This window comes from Mirounga leonina, unplaced genomic scaffold (assembly GCF_011800145.1).
Source record: "Mirounga leonina isolate KUSES-001 unplaced genomic scaffold, KU_Mleo_1.0 Mir_129, whole genome shotgun sequence".
NCBI lineage: Eukaryota > Metazoa > Chordata > Mammalia > Carnivora > Phocidae > Mirounga > Mirounga leonina.
The window spans coordinates 15,177,571-15,196,387 of NW_023270323.1; the positions used below are offsets into that span (position 1 = coordinate 15,177,571).

Consider the following 18,817-nt stretch of genomic DNA (forward strand, 5'->3'; position numbering starts at 1 on the left):
TCAGCTCCTTGAGATCAAAGACCTTACTGTTTTGGTCAGTTATATTCCCAGCACCAGAAATGTACCTGTGCCATGTGTGGCATGGTTGAATGTGAATATATTTAACTAGGAATAACACCACTATTTATGTTCTAAGAAGCATTTAGATGAATCAAGACATAAGTAGGAGTTGGTAATTTATTGGATGTGAGCAGGGTCTGGGAAGGGGTGATACAAAGGACTCCCTGACTTTTGCCAGGCGCACATGGGTGAGTGGAGAGGTCATTTACTGAGAAGAGGAAGACTAAAGAAGTTGATATGTAGGGACGGTGGAGTTCAGTTTTGGCCATCTAAAGGTTGAGATACTTGTGGGTTATCCAAGTGGAGACATTATGTAGGCAGTTGGATATGTATGCCTGGAGTGAGATGACTAAATTTCCTTATTGTTGAAATCCTTGAGCTAGGTTTTATTAAACTGAGTCTAAAGGCACCCTATTGACATCTCTGTGGGTAAGCATAACTCAAGATTCTACAATAGATTTGCTGAAATCTGAAAGTTCACAGTGGTGGGGCCTCTGTTTTCTCTAAGTGAAGGGCGAGCTTCCTGACAACCAGGACTGGTGATAGAGGATTTTCAGTTTGGGCAACTGGTTACTTCACCTAAAATCACAAGCTAATTCTTCAACAAAATGCTTGAATCTTACTGAGGGTGTTCTGCAAGTGAGTAAATGGCTGTTTAACATGGTTGTAGAAGAGGCACAGTATGCGTACCTTGGATAGGAAATGGGTTCTTCCTGTTTCTTCTGGACAGTTTATTCTGTTGCCGAATGGAATGCATGTTCCATAAAAATGTGAGCATAGGATATGCTTGCCCCAACTGTAGAGTGTATTTAGCACATTAAAACTGTGAGCCTTATTTGCGTACATCTTGTTCTGGGTAAAAGTGATTCCGGTTTAAAATTCAAACAAACTCGTTTGCCGTTTTACAAGTACTCTTTTTTTTCTGCAATTATTGCTTCACAAAGGTGGAATTCAAGGAGGATCCAGTATTTCAGTGTGTTATCTGAAACGCACTGGGAACCTGAAGCAATGCAATATTTGATGTCACGGACACTAAGAGGAAATACTGATTCCTTACAATGGTTTGAGCCAGGCCTCAGTATAGTCTTCAGCCACTCAGACACTACATTTTTTAAAAAAGATTTATTTGAGAGAGTGAGAGAGAGAGCATGAGAGTAGGGTGAGGGGCAGAGGGAGAAGCAGACTCCCTGCTGAGCAGGGAGCCAGATGCCTGACTCGATCCCAGGACTCTGAGATCATGACCTGAGCAGAAGGCAGATGCCCAACAAACTGAGCCACCCAGGCGCCCTAAAGACTACATTTTTACGAATGTGCAGTAATTTTTTTTTTCTTTTAAAGGAATTTCATGCATCAGCAAGTGGTTTTTATGCCTGAGATGAAGTGGGATGTGGGGAGAGAAGACTTTTAAGTCCCTGGAAGTACACCTATTTTCCTAAGAGGCCCTGAACCTAGCTAGATGAAAATAATGTAGTATTTTGCCATTCAATAATTCAATTAGAAATTATTGAGTGTCTGTGTGAGGTACAGAGCATACACAGAACAAATTATCTTTGCTCTCAAGGAATTTATGGTCTAGTACAACTGCTATTTAGAATAACAGAAGGGGGCACCTGGATGGACCAGTCAGTTAAGTCTGACTTCAGCTCAGGTCATGATCTCGGGGTCCTGGGATAGAGCCCTGTGTCAGTCTCCCTGCTCACCAGGGAGTCTGCTTCTCCCTCTTCTCCTCCTGCTTGTGCTCCCCACCCCCAAATAAATAAAAATCTTAAAAAAAAAAAGAATAACAGAAGCATGCATAAAAGGCTATGAGACTGGCTGATTAAATCCACCTCAGAGAGTTTGGGAAGGCTTCACAGAAGTAGTAACATTTGATTGGGTTTTCGAAGGACGAATAGAAGTTTACTAGGTAGATGAGGAATGTGAAAAGAATTAAGGTTGACGATAAGTGAGTTCTAAGAGGAATGCTGGGTCAATGTAGGAACATAGAATGCAGAGATTAGGACCATAGTAAGGATATAAGTGATAGGTATTATACATGCTCACATAGCATATAGTAAAGGTGCTAGCTTTAAAATCATTCCTAGGGGCGCCTGGGTGGCTCAGTCGTTAAGCGTCTGCCTTCAGCTCGGGTCATGATCCCAGGGTCCCGGGATCGAGTCCCGCATCCGGCTCCCTGCTCTGCGGGGAGCCTGCTTCTCCCTCTCCCACTCCCCCTGCTTGTGTTCCCTCTCTCGCTGTGTCTCTGTCAAATAAGTAAAATCTTTAAAAAAATAAATAAATAAATAAAATAATTCCTAGGTTTTCTGGAATTTTCAATATAAATTCCAAGAAATCCAGAAGCTACTGGGCTACATGTGAATTAAAATGAACCTTTGGGGAAAGCCTATTACCCAAAGGTGGGCATGTCTAAAGCGGTCTTTTTTTTTTTTTTTTTAAGATTTTATTTATTTCTTTGACAGAGAGAGAGCGAGCACAAGTAGGCAGAGGGGTAGAGAGGGAGAAGCAGGCTCCCTGCTGAGCCCAGAGCCTCACACTGGGGTAGATCTCAAGACCCTGAGATTGTGACCTGAGTGGAAACCAAGAGTCCCACACTCAACGGACTGAGCCACCCAGGTGCCCCAAGAATGCTCTCTTGAAGACATAAAATATTCCAGACCTCCTGGTCGCCTCTAAATCGGAATACTGGTTTGATCCCAATACCCATTTTCTCCTAGGCTACTGTTTTGACAGGTGGAAACATACCTGAAGTCACTACCGCTTGATCTAAGATACGTTCTTGGCATTGCCTGTGTAAGAGCCCGGTTAAGATTTTTTTTTTTAAAAGATTTTATTTATTTGACAGAAAGAAAGAGAGAGCACAAGCAGGGGGAGCAGCAGGCAGAGGGAGAGGGAGAGGGAGAAGCAGGCTCCCCGCTGAGCAGAGTCCTATGCAGGGCTTGATCCCAGGACTCTGGGATCTTGACCTGAGCGGAAGGCAGACGCTTAACCAACTGAGCCACCCAGGCGCCCCAGAGCTCGGTTAAGATTTTAAGACATTTTCAGAATCTGATCTGTATTCTTCAATTTTAATTATTCTCTAATGCAAATTCTGCTAGCTTAATAAAAAATTAGACATTTTTAATCATCTTGAGATTTTTTGATAATGTCCAATTAATATTTAACTACATAGTGAAAAAATATTTATTCCTCACAGTTCTTTGCTATATTTTGCACTAGTCTTTGCTTCCCCGGTGCCTGTACATACTAAGCCAGCAAATAATTACTTGTTGACTAGAGAAGTACCTAAAAACTTCACTTTCTTCAAGATGTACCGCAGGAAGCTGCAAATCTCAAAGCCGGAATAAGCCAGTTTTCAGCCACGACATTCGGGATTTTTAATAAGTCTATTAAAGAAGTTTACTGTTACCCTCCATGAAACGCTTAGCGGTTCTTTTAAAAAACCAAACCCCAAAACACAAGATCAGAAACCTTGTAAAGATGATTTACAGCATGTATATATTCTAAATATCAAGACTAAAAAACATGAAATTAAAAGAACCTCTTGTTGACCTAACACATTGCCCAATTCAGTATTTTCAAAGAACTGTGGTAGGTTTTAAGATCTTCAAAGGAATCAGGCAAAGCAAAACAACCCCTGATCTTTAAAATACGCCAGTTACCTGCTTCTTTTGACGAAAATTTTCAGGAAAAAAGCAGGCAAGCAAAACTCTTACTTGGAAAGCAAATTTAAAAGAAAAAAAAAGCCCTAAAAGTCAGTAGCCTCAGCCTGCCGGCCTGGGGTTGGGAAGTCTGGCGACGGCAGCTGCGAAAACCTCAATGTCACCCGGTCGCGGCGACTACCGCGGTCGAAGGAGTTGCGGCAGTCCGTGCACGCGCACCGCTCGGCTGACCGCGAGCCTGGCGTCTCCAGGTGCCGCGGGGGACAGAGCCAGGGTCACGCGGCTACCACCCCAGGGTAGCCTCCTTTCCCAGGTTGGGCACTACTAGACAGAAGGAGCCGCTGGCTGTGCGCCTCCCCACCCCCACCCCTACGCCGCCCGCGCACCGGGCACAGTCGCCTTCTGGGAGGTGCTACCACACCCCAGCCCGACGCCCGGGCTCCCGCCGGCGGCTGGCGGGTGGGCGGGCCGACTCCAGGAACCCTCGGAAGGGCGGGGGCGAAGGAAGAGGCCCCTCTAGCTGTGTCTTCGAAACAGCGTTCCTTGTTCTCGATGGTCCCCGCGCGGCCGTCTTATCGAACGCAATTTCCGGTTCCTTTTAAAGGCCCCAAGCTGTGCGCCGCCGCGCGTGAGAAGAAGGTATAAAAGGGAACGAGAGGGCGGGACCAAGGAGGAAGAGGAAAAAAGCTAGCGGTAGAGGGGGCGGGGAGGCGCAAAGGGCGCGCTCTCGCGTCACGTGACCGGGACGCGCCGTTCTTCCGTCGGCCATTTTAGGTGGTCCGCGGCGGCGCCATTAAAGCGAGGAGGAGGCAAGAGCGGCTGCCGCTGCTGCTTATTCTTTTTTAGTGCAGCTGGAGAGAGCGGGAGTGCGCGCTACGCGACTGTGGGAGGCGAGGGGGGCAGGCCAGGGAGAGGCACAGGAGCCTTTGCAGCCGCGCGCGCCTTCTCTGTCTTGTGTGCTTCGCGCGGTAGAGTGGGCGCGCGGCAGCGGCGGGGATTACTTTGCTGCTAGTTTCGTTTCGCGGCAGCGGCGGGTGTAGTCTCGGCGGCGGCGGAGGCAGTAGCACTATGTCGGAGGAGCAGTTCGGCGGGGACGGGGCGGCGGCGGCCACAACGGCGGCGGTAGGCGGCTCGGCGGGCGAGCAGGAGGGAGCCATGGTGGCGGCGGCGCAGGGGGCAGCGGCGGCGGCGGGAAGTGGAGCCGGGACCGGGGGCGGAACCGCGGCTGGAGGCACCGAAGGGGGCACCGCCGAGTCGGAAGGGGCGAAGATCGATGCCAGTAAGAACGAGGAGGATGAAGGGTGAGTAAGGGGCGACCCGGGATAGTCAGGCCCAACTAGTTCCCCCTCCCCCTTCCTATCCCCCGCCATTAGGCCTCGTTCCCGCTCTCTGCCCGCCCTCCAGGCCCCCGTGCAGTCTCCTTGCACAGTTTTCCCCTTTTCTATGCTGGGCTTTCATTTCCTTCTCCCCCTGTCTGCTTATCGCCCCCTCCCCCATCACACACGTTTCCACCTTTAGCCGTCACCATGCTGCTCCCTGGCCCGCCCTCCTTCCCTCCCTCGCCTTGGGTCTCCTCCCACCGACTTAGCCGCCAGGATTTTTTCCCGCCTGTCTAGGGGTACTTTTTTCTTGTTCCGCTGTCCCCTCCGTTCCTCGTTTTATTAAAGTTCCAGGCATAAAGATAGACACAGACGGTTTTATGCTGGGACAACTAAGGTTTATTTGGTGCGTCCACTTTAGCATCCCGAGACGATGTGATTCTTTATAAGCACATGCTTTTGCTCCTCCCCCCTCGGCTTCAGGCCGAATGTGTTTTGTATTTCGGATAAGTTTGGTCTCAATCTCTTTTTAACATAATACACTATCGAACAACGGTTTGCGTACTTAGGCCCTACTTTTCAGCCTACGGAACATACTGGGCCTGGTGATATTCCCTGAATCTCTTGTTGGTACGTTCGTTTTGCTCCATGGGCTTTCGTTAAGTTCCTTGTCGGCGGGGCCTGCACTTGACTGTGGAGCTGTGTCTACCTCCAGCTTGTTGGCTGCCCTTCCCCCACCCGCGGAGTTATTCTAACCGCGCACCCTTTTCGCGCCCTCACCTCTTGGGTTCCTCAACTGTTAATACAGATTGTAACCTTACTTTTTATGTGCAGTTTTCATTTTTTTACATACCACCCCCATGCGCAGTATCCTTTTTTGGTCTCTCTTGATTTCTCCTTCCCGCTCTCTTACCCACTGTTAAAGGAGGCCTACCAGCCTTCTTTCATAAAATGAACAAATCCTTTATGGTGCTATGGCATGATTTTTGTTTTTTGCAGGTTTTAAAGTACTGACTTGTTCCCTCCAGTTGGAATGAGTTGTATATATTATTTAAGCTGCATTTGATACATTAGAATGCAGCATTTGGGAGCGGGCGCATAATACAGGAGTTATCAGGAGGGACTAAATCGGGGCTCTTGGTTAGGTTTTCTTACTCCCGTTATTGACCGCTGATCGTGGGTTAACGCATCTCTCCCTTTCGTTATGGGGGGATGTGTGTGTGATTTTTATTTCACTATAACGAGAAAGGTGTGGAAAATGAAAGCAATAAAATGTCACTTTAGTCCAGTATTTGAAAACATGATTTCCTTTATTGGGAAAGAGCACAAGATTTGGAGGGTGGGAAAGAGAAGCACTTCAGAATGTCGAGTTTAATCTTAGCCCAGGCAGACAGGTCAGGCTGATTGTGCTGGTTTTGGGAGAATTGGAGGTGGGATGGGAAACTAAATTTACTTAATTTTGAATTACATATAGTTTAAGAAAGGAATAGTTAAATATTTGGAAACTTAAGCCTTTAACATTTTGGTTTTTATTTCCTGAATTCTGTTCTTTGGACAGAGGCACCAAAATGATTAATTGTATAACTTGCTGTTTGGGGCAGGCTTTAGCCCTCATTTTTCAAATCACAAAGCTGCTATCCTTATAGTTACCTACTGTTGAACTGAAGTGTAAATGAATTAAAGTTTTTAGCCCTAACAATGTCAAAAACTAAAACTAGAATTTTGATTGGTTGCTGTACCGGTTGTTAATTCCCTAGCCATTCAAACTCCTCCCCACGACACTCTGAAGCAGCGACGGCACAGCGGGAAGAATGGTAAAACTTTTAAATTTTATTTCTGTATTATAAAGGTTTCAATAGTCATAACATGCAGAGGCTGTGTATTGATTAGTTGCCCATTGATCCCCAGGAAATTCTAGACCTAGTACAGTAGGATATCTTGTGCCTGGGATATAAAATCTTTTTAGGCATCGTGTGTGATCTTTGGGCAAAATTAATGCCATTACATGTTTTTTGGTTTGTGCTAATGCATGTTACTGTGGTTTGGTTACTTAAAATAACAATATAATTAGCAATATTGATACATTTGAACAAGAAAAAATATTACCGTAATTTCAAATTTGATTTCTTTTTGTTAAGACAAATATTTTTGTTGGAATTCTAAATTTAATGTTAAATATGAAGGTTACTTGATATAAAATCTTGTGTGTTAGAAATGTCTTGCATGCTATACTGAAATATTCTGGATATGTGAAAAGTAAAACAATTTTTAAAGTAGTGTTGTGTATATGTATTATGCAAAAATGTATTTTATCTCCAGCCGTATTTGTAAGTAGAACTTTATTAACAATTGGATATGTACTATTCAGAGGTGGGCTGATGGGGCTTTTCGCTACAGCTCTTACGAGATTTTTTATTTTCAGTGTGATTTGCTTGAAATGTTAATTACGGTTGGTTCACATGTCTCTGAAATTGCATGACTTCTCCATGGATGGATGGTAGATTATTGTTCTTTTTAGCCTTCCCCTTCCCCTAAATGTCAGTCTTTCTGCTTTTAGGATTGATTTTATTTTGAGTTTTCCAGGAGTTTGTCCACCACCACTGGAGTTTAGAGGGCCAGTAATTTGTAGAAAGTTGACTTAGCTATACAAACTACATTCTATTTTAAGAGCCCAATTGGGATAGCATTTAAATTTTACACGAGCTTTACTTAATACTGTATTCTCATCCATTGAAATCTGTCCGGTTTTATATTGCAGATAAAGCAGACTGGAAATAGGCAAAAGGGAAAAGTAAAAAGAAGACTGGGGTCAGAGTTTGACATATGGAATAAAATGTTTTTGATGAAAATTAGTCCATTTGGCACTGATCGTTTCATTTTCACTGCCAGCTAATCGTGGCAAACTAAATAAGATTAAACTGTCACTATACCTGACTTTTTTGCTCTATTACATGTTTCAAATCTTATGTAAGCAGTCATTTTCAGTGATTAGAAAGGACATAAACTTATGTTTGAGATCACTGTTAATGATTTTTGTAGGAATTATTTTTGCCCTGCTACCCAATAATGTAAGCTTAGAAGTTTTTTGAATGACCTCTTAGGAAGAGTGGACAATTAAATATATATAGTGAACATTTTAGATTATGAACTATTTTCATTTTCTGAAAATAGGATTTAACTGAGGTTCATTTTAAGTTAAGCAGGTTTACATTAAAACAAATAATGTTTCTGTTTTTAAGACGTAATATTTGACTTTATAAAATTACTGCTTAATCACCCAGCCTCGACCTGTTACAGATACTCTTGTTTTTTTTGTTGTTGTGTGCACTTGTCACTCTATCTGTTCCTTTCTCTGACTCCCAGTTTGAGAAAGATTGTGCAGCAGTTTCGTAATAGTCTCAGGAATGAGGATAAGACTGGCTTTACTAGATATAAAATCATCCAAATTGAGTTTCTTAAACATTTCTGTGTGCATTCCTTTTTACAATTTTAACTTGAGAAAGTTATTGCAATATGTTCCTTAAAATTTTAAAAATGAGTTTGTTGTGCACTCAAAGTTTTTTTTTATGTTGAATATAAGAATAAACAGCTATTCTTAGGAGGGCATGCCTGTTGTATATCTCTGTGGATGTTTCCACAATTCAGACCTCTGGAGTAATCTGTTCATTTCCATAATAAAATACTTCCTGAGATCATCTCATTTTAATCCTTTCAACTTTAACATCCCTGGTTTTTACTTGTAAGCAACTGCACTGGAATTTCCCATTTTTTGTGTGGGTTCATGTTCTTTACAGGGCTGCAGTTCTTTTAGGGTAGGTAATTTAAAGTTACTTCATGTGGGGCAAAATATACATGGCATTTAGCAAAGCTACCTGGAGGAGAGTTTTTTAAATATCAAGATGAGTGGAAAACTATAATACTGTGTTAGCTTTCAGATAGTTTTATAAGGTAGGTACATTGACTTGACTGCATTGGATTGGGCAGGATGCAAAGTAATTCAGTTCATTTATCAGCCAAAGTACAGGACTACTTGTCTAATAACAGGGCAGTAGATCTAGATCTGTAACCGTTAGTGTATAATCTCGTGTGATTTCTTCCTGCTTGGGAATTTTGTGAATTAATTTTGCTGTGGGTTGACTGCTCTCTAATTTTTAAGAAATGGGCATACACATGTTTTTGTTTTAAATATTTGAGATTATAATCTATACCCTAGTGCTTTGGGGGCATTCTGAAGTTGCTTTATAAAATAGTTACTTCTAGAGCAGCCTCATACCTAATTTATTGGTTTTTAATTCAGTAAAGTTGGGTTTACTGTAAAGTTGAGACCTTGAGTAGATGGTCTGAATTTTAGTGTTCTTTGGAACCTTTAACAAGTTTCTGGTGTTAAAATTGCAGAAGTTGATGCTCCAGAGTCTCAAGATGATGAACCTATAAGGGAGGGAGGAGTATTAAATTCTTTTCATTTCAAATTATGGAAGATACTAAATCACCTGACCTTTAGGGTTTGTAATTGGAGAAAATCATTGTGGTTTTTCTCAGTGCTGCCTTTTGAGATAATCTACTTGGCCTTAGCCTGGGTTTTTTTCTCCAAGTCCTGTGACTTCTATAAACTAAGTATATTTAATGTGTATTTTTAATATTGCCTGGGTATTCTGTCCTTTGTAAGGCTGCTCTAATTTAAGAAAGTTTTGAATCTACTATTGGGGTATGTGATTTGTGGCCAGTATGGAGGATGGTTAGTTGTAGTCTTCAAGTGATACATGCTATGCTTGAAAGCATTTAAAAAGGAATAGAATAATAACCTTTTTCCTGTTCCACTTAAAGCTGTGCACCTCAAGTGTGTGCAGATTGACAAATGGAGTGAAACATAACTTCTGTTAGTCCAAGATTTATTTGACTTTAGTTCTGCTTCAACGTTTTAGTAGATAGGGCACTGAACTGGATGCTGGAAGCGTGGGATCTGTTTCTGTTACTTCACTTCCAACAGTGTGGTCTCAGGTAATATAACACGTCTGTTACTTGGTTTGCTGATCTATGTGTTGGAAACAATGCTCACCACAGGAAGATTGACTACATAGCCTGCTTTCATAGCTTGTGTGTGTTTATCCAGTGCCTTAATAGTTGATACTGCCAGTGATTTACTCCTGTGGAGTAAAGGTAAGCATGTTTTAGTTTCTGGAGTATTAAATTGTATATTGGAGCTCTAGATATTTAAGATTATTTGGGGGTGGGGAGACTCCTATTGCTGGTAGTGTTTGGCCAGTAATCAGGGTGATAGTTTTAAGTATTGGGTCATGTCCTGTAAACTTCTGCTTATTCTAGACTTGAAACTACGACACAGTTCAAACTACTACTAGGAAGTTTTCCCTCACTCCCTTTAGTCTTGTAAGAAAGAAAGATGAAAAAGTATCAGCAAATATACTGAGAAAGCAACCAATAGGCAGTGTCATGGAATCAATCTTCCATAATTTTTCCTTTTTATTGTTAAAAAGCAATGTGATTTTAAAGCATTGCAGGAGTCTAAAAGTTCATCAAGAAAGGTAAAAACCATTTTCTGAGTTTAGTGTTCATATCTAAATTGATTTCCAATAGAAAACTACAGAATTGTGAGTGTGTAGTAATCTCAGTTAACCAGAATCTTAACCTCTAGGTTAAGGAAACCCCATTCCTTAACCTTCAGGTAGATGGGAGTTAACCTTGTAAAGTTGATTGAGAGTTTATTTTAAAAGTGAAAATACAGAAAGTCATTCTTTCCTTGGAATGAAAGGAAGAGATTTTTGGGTTAAACATGTAAAATTTACTTAAAACCTGTCATCTTTATTAGTTACGTTTTTAACCTAATCATCGTTTTTAGTCATGTAGATTCATTCTAAAGTATGAAGTAGTAATGAGATTTAATAAGCTAGGCTAGAGGAGTTAATCTTTATTGACTTGTTAAAAGTTTGTCAGTCTATTTCCAGAAGTATTTTTTATACAGATTCTAAAGTGATTACCCTACCATGTGATACTGTTCAGTTATAAAAAGTAACCCCTGCCCCCCATTATAGGTAGTTAACTTTAAACAGATTCTATACTTTCTGGCAGCTCTTTCTGCCCACAGGTCCTGTCCCGTGCTTTAATAAAACTACCTTTTTGCACCAAAAAAAAATCCCAACAAATAATCTGTACTTTCTAAGGAAAAATGCTGATTTTATATATGTTGGTGGGATTTTCCTTACATTTTGTCATTTTAGGATTTTAAAGGAGTAATTTTAATGATAAAATACTGAAAATTTAAAACGAATTAGTGGTATGCTTGACTGTTACTCTGAAAGGTGACAGTGATTGGCCAGTCATGTTATGTACTGAAATATATATCAGATTTACTTCTGTTCTGTTTTTTAAACTGTCAGAACTTGTTATGAAACCACATATGGAAAATCATGAGTTGTCAGGAAGTGTTTGAAAGTTACAGAATATTTTTTTGGCCCTATTTCAAAATTGGGAGGGAGTGTAAATGGTGTTTATCATTTTACCTTGAATAAGGTAAACAGTAAAGCCTTAGAAGTATCTTTAAATAAAATACTGTTGGGGCGCCTGGGTGGCTCAGTCGATTAAACGTCTGCCTTCAGCTCAGGTCATGATCCCAGGGTCCTGGGATCGAGCCCCACATTGGGCTCCCTGTTCGGGGAGCCTTCTTCTCCCCCTCCCACTCCCCCCTGCTTGTGTTCTCTCTCGCTATGTCTATCTGTCAAATCTTAAAAAAAAAAAAAAAAAATACCGACTTTTGGAGTGTTAAACCTAGTGATCCCAATGATACAGAGAATAAGTTTTTTTGGGTGTGAAAAACAGTATTAAATCAGTATTTTCATCAGCCAGCACTGCTCCATATGTATTACTTTTTATATTTTGAAATTCCTTACTAAATACTGGCATTTACGTGGAGTACAGACAAGTCACCGAGATGGTTTTTTAACTACATTTTATTTAAGAGTTTTTTAGGCAACCTAATTTCTAGTCTGTATTTTTTACATGGGATATTTAAACATTTTGGGTAAGTCTATAGTATTGAAAATAATCTTTGGATCTATTTATATAAGACCTCATTCTGGCTTTTTCCTCTTAATGTTGATGACTTCATATAGCCCATGCAGATTTTAAAAAATTAAGGTGATAGGTAAATGAAAACATTGCTTGATTAAATTATATTAAATTGTGCTCTACCCCTTCTAAATAATTTTTTATTGAGCACTTGGGATATTTCAGAGTATGTTCTGTGCCTTTTTAAGTGTATTTGCTCCTTTATTTTTTTTATTATTTTTTTTAAAGTAAGGTCTATGCCCAACGTGGGGCTTGAACTCAATTCTGATTTTAGGAGTCTCATGCTCTATGGACTGAGCCCCCAGCCACCCCTGTGTTTGCTCATTTAATCCTTACTGAAGATTCATGAAATAGGCTCTTTGTCCTCTCATTTACAGATACGGTGACGATCTTGGGTTTTTGTTTTCGTGAGGGTCATAGAGTTAATACATGGTGGAGGTAGGATTTACACTCAAGTGGTTTGGCTTATTGCCTCTAAATTTACTTGAGAAGAGAATGTCCCACTAAACAGTCTAAATTCCTAAATGACATTGCATAATATTTGGAAAGTCATCTGCACCGAGTTGTATAATTTTATGCGTATCGTTTAATACTATAATATGGTGTAATATTAATATCTGTAAAAGCAAGGAGATTTAAATTGTTGAGTAGGTGTTTTAAAGTGAGTACCATATTGCCTCTGGGGTGCTAAAAAGCTTAGTAGGATTAAGAAGTTAAGCTATCAGTAAAACACTGTAGATGAAGTCCTGTGTTTTCATTAGGATTATTGATTCACTTAAAACTAAGGATGAAATATTAAACTTGCATTGCAGGATTAGGGGCCCATTTTTGTTGCTACTTGAACAAGTCTTGTGACATAGTTTTAACTTGGCTGCTTAGGATTTTCTGAAGTTCTGTTTCTACCTCATTGTAAGTGTTTGCACATCTCTGCAGGAGTGACAGCAACTTGAAATTCACTTTTGGTATTCAAGGCAGCAGAGGTAATATGAATGGACAATAGGTACTGTAATTGAAGCAAAATACAGTAATATAAAAGAAAATTAAGTGTATCTTATGCCATCTCATAATTTGAGAAAGAGCATGTCAGAATGCTAGTGTTCTGAGAGGCTGTTTATCCAAAAATTAAGATAACAGGCCTTTTCTTACGGTACTCTCTACCATTATATCTTGGTGTGTCTACTGAATAAAGATTTGATGGATTCAGCATGTTCCTTTTTGTAAGGATGGAATGATTTGGAACAATTTGTGTTCATTGTAGGATTAACCTGTCTGGCTTTCTCAGTTGTGCAGCAGCCTTCCTTGTTAGAGCAGCTAAAGCTATAGTAGCACTCTTGGGCTGCCACAATGGCAGTGGCATTTGTCTCAAAGAGCCACTTAGGCTCTTGCCCAGAGGTTGTTTTACCCTTCTTAACTTGACACAAAATTTGCCCAAGTTCAAGTGCTGGCTACCCACCGTACAGAATGGAAGGGGTGGGGTGGATTTAACAGCAACCAATGATTAACCTGGCAAAAATGAAAAATAAAACTTCTTAAAAGAACTAAGAATAATGAGATGCATTTAGTGTATTAATAGTCATCTCATTTCAGAAGAGCCTTTGGGCATGCCACAGTAGCTTAATATAAATTAGTGGTGAATGACCCATACAGTGTTTAAATCATGATTACTGTATTTAAGAAGGCAGAAGTGTGTGATGTGTTGTAGAAAAAAAAATTCATCCCAAATAATTGAATGTTAAAAAACAACTGGGGAGAGATTGGAAGGCAGGCAGTGTTTTTTAAAAAAGGTGGAATATTTGGCTCATTCTCTAAAGGTGCTGGATAGCTGAAGTTTTACTATGTATTTTGCTCTAGTTTTTTGAGAAACAGTAATGATTCTGTGAAATACATATAAATTATAGTTGACCAGACTTTTTAATATTCTGTCCAAAGGGGATTTGATTGTTAGGAAAAGCAGCAAAGATGACCTTTTAGCTTTAAGGTAGTAGGCACATTTAACAACTTCTGTACTAATGACTGTATTAAAGGTGGGAAGTTTCTTATAGAGAGTTCTTTATTGGCCCAGTTGGAGCGTTAGTGTGCTTATCTAGTATTTAAGAAAACTGTATTCCTATGCCGTGAAAAACATTTGGGGCTTGTGACTAATAATAGGACATGCCTCATTCATGGCTTATAATTTATTTCTTTGTAATTTTTAAATAATTTAAATCAAGGATACTTAACAAAGTATAAACTTTGCCTTGGTTAAATAAAATCAAAATTAATTCTGTCTTAATATCTGAGGGAACTGATCAGGCAGAATATTCTTGCCTTTCAACTTCAGCTTTTTTAAAACAAGGCTTTTGTTAACTGTATTCTCTTCAGGCTGAAATAATTTCCAACTGTTAAATTATTGATGGAAAATTTTTTGTAATCACAGAAGGTGGTAATTCAGTAGTTAAATTTCAACTTAATTGAAGTTGTTTCTGTTCTAGAATTGCCATGGATACCTGAGCTAGAGGTCATTGCTTTATAGTTTGTTCTTTCTCATCTTCAAAAATACAGCAGTGTCCTTACCTTGAAAGGGTAAATGTTGCTAATGAACTTTAATCTATGAAGGAAGTGCTCTGGATCTTTAGGTTATAAAAGTGTTCTTAAGGCATATATTTAAGTGTCAAGGATTGGATTTTAGAAGGTGCATTATTTGAATGAAAGAAAAGGTAATTGAGAAGAACTTTTTTCCATGAAATTGGCAATAAACATTAAAAACTACCTATACAACTTTATGGGTGTTTTATGTTCATCTGATTATACAATACAAAAGGGTTAATAAGGGTTACTTCAAGCATGGAGATTTTATTAGAGGAAGTCCTGAAAGTTAAGCATATAAATAACCCAGCTTTACATTACAATACATGTACTAATTGAAAACTTAACCTGAAATGGGAAGCACAGTATATACTGAAAGTAAGACTTTGGCATTGTAAGTTAATTTTGTCTTTAGAACTAAAAACAAGTCTGTGGTAAAATAGTAAGATCAGTAACACCTCAGTTAATCTGGCATCTTTAGGGGAGAAGTAGAACGAGATCTCATTCTAGGGACACAATTGGCCTCTTGTTTGAAGAATTGGATTTAGTGGCGCTATCCTAAAAGCCCACAAGATGGAGATGTTCCTGCTTTAATTTCTATCTGGAGCTGAAAATTAGTACCACATCCCCATCCCTACCCCAGTTACAAAGATGAGAAATCATTGAGCAAGTGTGATTTTATTCCTGTAAAATTGTTAGCCTTCACATAACAAATTCTGACAGTTTACCCTTAAAATAAAAATCTCCAGTCCTGTCTCTTTAAAGGGTAGGAGGTGTGTGTAAGCTCTTCGGGGCAGGCTAAGGGACAGCAAAGGGGGCAGATGTAAAAGCAGTCAGAGAGCTGCCAAGTCTGAGCTTCATAGCATTTTGCTGTAGTAAAACTAATACTTACTTGAGGTTTTTTTTTTTTTTTTTTTTTTTTTGAGTGTATATATTTGGTCTTAAAGTGTTCTGGTGGTTTCCACTTACCACCTGTCACTTTTAGCATCTTCAGGGTTTAAATATTTTATTGCTGGTTAACTGAGGTTCTACTGTAAATAAATCATAGAAGTTAATTAGTGGATTATGCTTCAATGGGTAATTTTTGCTAAGTTGTTTAATTTTGTCTTTATTAAGGACTCTTAGCACATCAAAAAACTTAGCTTACAACTTAATTGTGAGACTTAGAATTTCCCATTTTATGTGCTAAGAGTTTTGTTAGTGAGAGAACCGTTAAAAAAGCTTCAGCATAGTCATGCTGGTTGCTGTGATCAGTGGGGACTGCATAGCCCTTTTACAAGTTTAATGAAGATTTGGAACAGAAATTTGAAGCTAAAATTCGTGTTTTGCTGTTACTGATAACTTGTAACTTAAGACTTAAACGTGTAGTATTTTTACTTTAGGGTTACGTTTATCATTTTGGCAAGTCAAAAAGAATTTGCTGCTTCCTCACTATTTTATAGTTATGCAGATGCAGCAGTAATAAGCAAAACTTGACAAAACTGGAATGGGGTGTTCTTGATACATGGTAATATAGGAAGAGTGACATCATTAAACTGCCCAGTAAATTGGTGCAGTTTGGAAAAGGTATTATTGTTATGGATACTTAAGGCAAAGTTTATTTATTTGTTTTTAGCATTTTAATACTACTTTTTGTCTTTACAGGAAAATGTTTATAGGAGGCCTTAGCTGGGACACTACAAAGAAAGATCTGAAGGACTACTTCTCCAAATTTGGTGAAGTTGTAGACTGCACTCTGAAGTTAGATCCTATCACAGGGCGATCAAGGGGTTTTGGCTTTGTGCTATTTAAAGAGTCGGAGAGTGTAGATAAGGTAGTGTGTTATGTGTTCTGATCAGTTAATAATATAAGATGTGGATAGTTTGATACACTAATTTGCCTGCTCATGATTTCCCCTTTTGCAATAAATGAAGGAAGAGCTGTAGTTCTTAACCAGTACATTTTATGAAGAGTACTAGTACTCTTTAATTGTTTACTGAATATCTTCTATATGCCAGGCTGTACTTGAAAAAAAAAATTAACTTTAAAAATACTGAGACCTACAGACACCTTATTGAAAGGATGATCTGTAACAAGTTCGCAGAAGTATAGATTCTGGAATTTCTTGGGCTAAGGGGAAGTAGCAGTCATGTTTATGTTGGTGACAGTTTTCTAGTAATTGATTAGATTTGTGTCTCCTGTCCCCATTCTTATTGACACTTAAGTTTGAACACTGTTCTTTATTAGCTGATGTCACATCACCACAATTTGACAGTTTAGTTATAAGCAAGTCAGCATATACCTGGCATTAGCTGTATTTGCAATTATTAAGTAAGTTAATAATCTGAACTTCAATTAAGATACATACTTAAAATGAAAAACTTCAATTCCCTTAGGTCATGGATCAGAAAGAACATAAATTGAATGGGAAGGTGATTGATCCTAAGAGGGCCAAAGCCATGAAAACAAAAGAGCCTGTTAAAAAAATTTTTGTTGGTGGCCTTTCTCCAGATACACCTGAAGAGAAAATAAGGGAGTACTTTGGTGGTTTTGGTGAGGTATGTGATAATGTTTTGACCCAGTTTTTGTCAAAATTAGTGTGAATATAATTGTCACATTATATTTTCAAACTTGTTATGAAGTTTGGACTAATTATGTGATTTGTTTTGAAAGACGAATATTGTAAATCATTGGCAGATCTTTGAAGCTTTGATGATTGCATTTTTCTCATGTATTGAAGGTACAGGTACACAAAGATGAAATAGATATTATTACCTTGAGAAATTTACCAGATTAGTAGAAGAAATAAAAATAGATACATGAGGAAGAAACACAGATTGGATTACCTGAGATATAGAAGGAAATCATTCAGTTGAGAATAGGAAAAGAATGAATTAAGAATAGGATGTAGTGCCTTCGCAGTTTAAAAAAATAATGTGTGTGTGCAAATTTTATGAGTCTAATTACAGACTTAGTGAAACCAAAGTTCCTTTTGTGAAATAATGATTTAAAGCTAAGATGAGAAATTTGTGGCTTTGCATGCCAGATACAGCCTGTAGACCTCTTTTGCTTGATTTAAGCAGAGCATGTATTGTTTGTATTTAGGTTGAGTTACTTTCCACAGGTATCTGGATATCTAGCTTTTCTTTAAATATTTGCAAGAGTAAGCAACATTGGAACTGCCTTCTTGCATGGCGCAGTAGCCATCTAAGACGAGAGTAGCAGTCTCTACCTTTGGTTAGTTATATGTTCTCCAGTTTTCAGTGGTCCTCACCGCTCCCAGTTTTTTCCTAAATGCAGTCGTCTTTATCCTGTTTTTCTTAAAATTGTTGCCTTCTGTTCTTGGTCGGCATTTGAGTTTGTGACCCTTGAATTAGGTAGCAAATGTCAGTACCCTGTAAAGCTTGCTTTTATAAATAGGTTTGAAGACTTTTTAGGTGGAATGGATGTTCTAATTTGAAGAATTCTTTCAAAAGATTAGAATAAATAGAGCAGAATAGGATTTGGGGGCCAAATATGTTTTCTTTGTTTGTTTTTCTCACTAAACTTGTGCTTTTATTGTCAATCACATGCAAACTAAGGTATTAAAATTTATTTTTTTTAAATATCAGGTGGAATCCATAGAGCTCCCTATGGACAACAAGACCAATAAGAGGCGTGGATTCTGCTTTATTACCTTTAAGGAAGAGGAACCAGTGAAGAAGATAATGGAAAAGAAATACCACAATGTTGGTCTTAGTAAAGTAAGTTAAGCATCCATTTACTTGTAGAGAAAACTAGCTTTTGTAGAGCGTTTCATCATCTAGCTTTCTGTAAAGGTTTCAGTTTGCATGCTTGTGCTTTAAGACACCTGATTGGCTTCTTATTTATCACAGTCATTGATTACTACTTTGGGCTTTTACTGGGGAGCAGGAGGAAAACATTGTAGTTAAGTGAATTTTTGTCTAGGTTTTACCAGAAGATACTGTTTGAGGGCCTGATGAGTAGGATGGCGCAGCCTATCTTAAGCAAATCATTCTTGGATAGCATTAGAGAAGATTATTTAAGTACTGATGATTGGTTTAATTGATAAACTCACTTTGAGGAAAGTACCAATTAGTCAACTCTATTTTAGACAGTATTGGCTATTCTGGTTATTACAGATTTTGATATATT

General features: G+C 39.0%; 1 protein-coding gene and 1 long non-coding RNA gene across 7 annotated transcripts in view; one reads left to right on the top strand and one right to left on the bottom strand.

Moving 5' to 3' along the window:
- Positions 1 to 3,210: 3,210 nt before the first annotated feature.
- LOC118010400 lies at positions 3,211 to 4,230 on the bottom strand. The gene is made up of 2 exons (XR_004679187.1): positions 3,720 to 4,230; positions 3,211 to 3,443 (listed from the first exon to the last, which is right to left on the bottom strand). It is a non-coding gene; the product is annotated as an uncharacterized LOC118010400 (long non-coding RNA).
- Positions 4,231 to 4,506: 276 nt separating this feature from the next.
- HNRNPD (heterogeneous nuclear ribonucleoprotein D) overlaps positions 4,507 to 18,817 on the top strand; it is an 18,287-nt gene continuing 3,976 nt past the window's right edge. For 4 of the 6 annotated variants that reach the window (XR_004679185.1, XR_004679186.1, XM_035004680.1 and 1 more), the window contains exons 1-5: positions 4,507 to 5,020; positions 6,796 to 6,852; positions 16,328 to 16,496; positions 17,059 to 17,220; positions 18,274 to 18,405. Coding sequence is in view for 4 of the 6 variants with exons in the window: in XM_035004680.1 (XP_034860571.1) it covers positions 4,788 to 5,020; positions 6,796 to 6,852; positions 16,328 to 16,496; positions 17,059 to 17,220; positions 18,274 to 18,405 (753 nt within the window). In the remaining 2 variants the exon portion in view is untranslated. The remainder of the gene's footprint in view (positions 5,021 to 6,795; positions 6,853 to 16,327; positions 16,497 to 17,058; positions 17,221 to 18,273; positions 18,406 to 18,817) is intronic. The other 2 variants (XM_035004681.1, XM_035004684.1) reach the window with 1 other exon arrangement.